Here is a 1339-nt window from a genome sequence, read left to right as displayed (position 1 = left end):
TTGCTTTACTTTGAAGGCTTTTATGGCCTAATGGTAGCTTTGAACGCTGTCATAGTAGTCAGCTGATTTTCAATGCGCGCAAATATACCCGCCATTCTTTGTTGTGCCAGCAAGTATAATTGTGAATTTTAGTTAAAATATATGTTATTAAACAATTATTTGTTACTAAGAACATTATTTTTTACAGATACCTTGCTTTTTTATCGTTCCGGTTTTGGTGAAGCTGCATTTGGCTGCGCCACTCACCACCCGTGTTTATTAGACGTAATATTCAATTGGAGGTAAAAGAGTTTATATTAAACAATTATTTGTTGCTAACAACATTATTTTTTTTCAGATACCTTGCTTTTTATCGTTCCGGCCACCAGATTCGTTGGTTTTCATAAAGTTTCATTTGGCAGTACAAAATGTTGACTCGAAATGCTGAACAAGTTTTGAGAATTTTCCTAATTTTAGCGAAAATGCGTAAATTAAAACTGCGATTAAAACAGAAGCGCCGATTTTGGGTTCGGAAATTGTACTTAGAGCGACACAAATATGGATTGTTTGAAAGTTCATTAAGAAACTTGGCTGCAGATGAGGAGCAGTTTAACAAGACATTAAGAATGCCCTTTTCGTTATTTAATGTGCTGCACGAATTTCTGGAGGCTTCGCTGACCAAATATTCAATCAGAACACCAATATCGAGCCGCTGCAGACTATTTATAACCCTGATGTAAGAGAAAATCGGTTTTACTTAATAGTATACGTATAATTTTCCATATATGTATCTGGTTTTATTTTTTTGTTGCAGATATTTGGCTCACGGTGGCACTCGGCAATTCCACACAATAGTTCACAGGATCGGCCTGACGACTTTCAGGAAGATTACGTTGGAGACATGTATGACCATATGGGATCTGTTAGCTGACCTGTATGTGGCGACCCCGTCAGAAACGGAATGGGGACGTATTTCCAATGAGTTCAAGTCGCTGTGGAATATGAGCAAACTAAAGTAAGCAAAGCAAGCGTGCATTGGGCCAATACCTTAAATCTTGCAAAACCTGCAAAACGTAGACGTTCTGGAGGCTTAAGTGCATAATATGGCCCGTTAAGCTAGAACAAAACGAACAAGTGGGCGTGATCCGCCCTTTTTCCTCATTTTAATGGTATACAATTTTTTTGGTGCAAACTTATATTTTCGGTGCTATGGAGGGGCGAAGGAGGAATTTTCGAAAATTTAAAATGGCTATATTTCGAAAAATTCCCAACTGAATTTAAAAAACTTGGTATTAGAAAGGTAAACAAAATCCCTTATTTCTAATATATACACTTTTATAATTTATATGCATAATTTTTA

General features: G+C 36.5%; 1 protein-coding gene across 1 annotated transcript; it reads left to right on the top strand.

The window, feature by feature from the left end:
- Window positions 1-266: 266 nt before the first annotated feature.
- Window positions 267-994, top strand: LOC108354766 (uncharacterized; the record flags this gene model as incomplete). The annotated part of the gene is made up of 2 exons (XM_017605937.1): window positions 267-715; window positions 794-994. Coding segments are annotated over exons 1-2 (509 nt in total), but the record flags the coding sequence as incomplete, so codon positions are not given.
- Between the last annotated feature and the right edge of the window lie 345 nt (window positions 995-1339).

The sequence above is a fragment of the Rhagoletis zephyria genome, unplaced genomic scaffold (genome assembly GCF_001687245.7).
Source record: "Rhagoletis zephyria isolate East Lansing unplaced genomic scaffold, Rhagoletis_zephyria_1.1 Rzeph_scaffold_39007, whole genome shotgun sequence".
Classification (NCBI taxonomy): Eukaryota; Metazoa; Arthropoda; class Insecta; order Diptera; family Tephritidae; genus Rhagoletis; species Rhagoletis zephyria.
The sequence above is the reverse complement of the archived record's forward strand: the minus strand, read 5'-3'. Positions and strand labels throughout refer to the sequence as shown.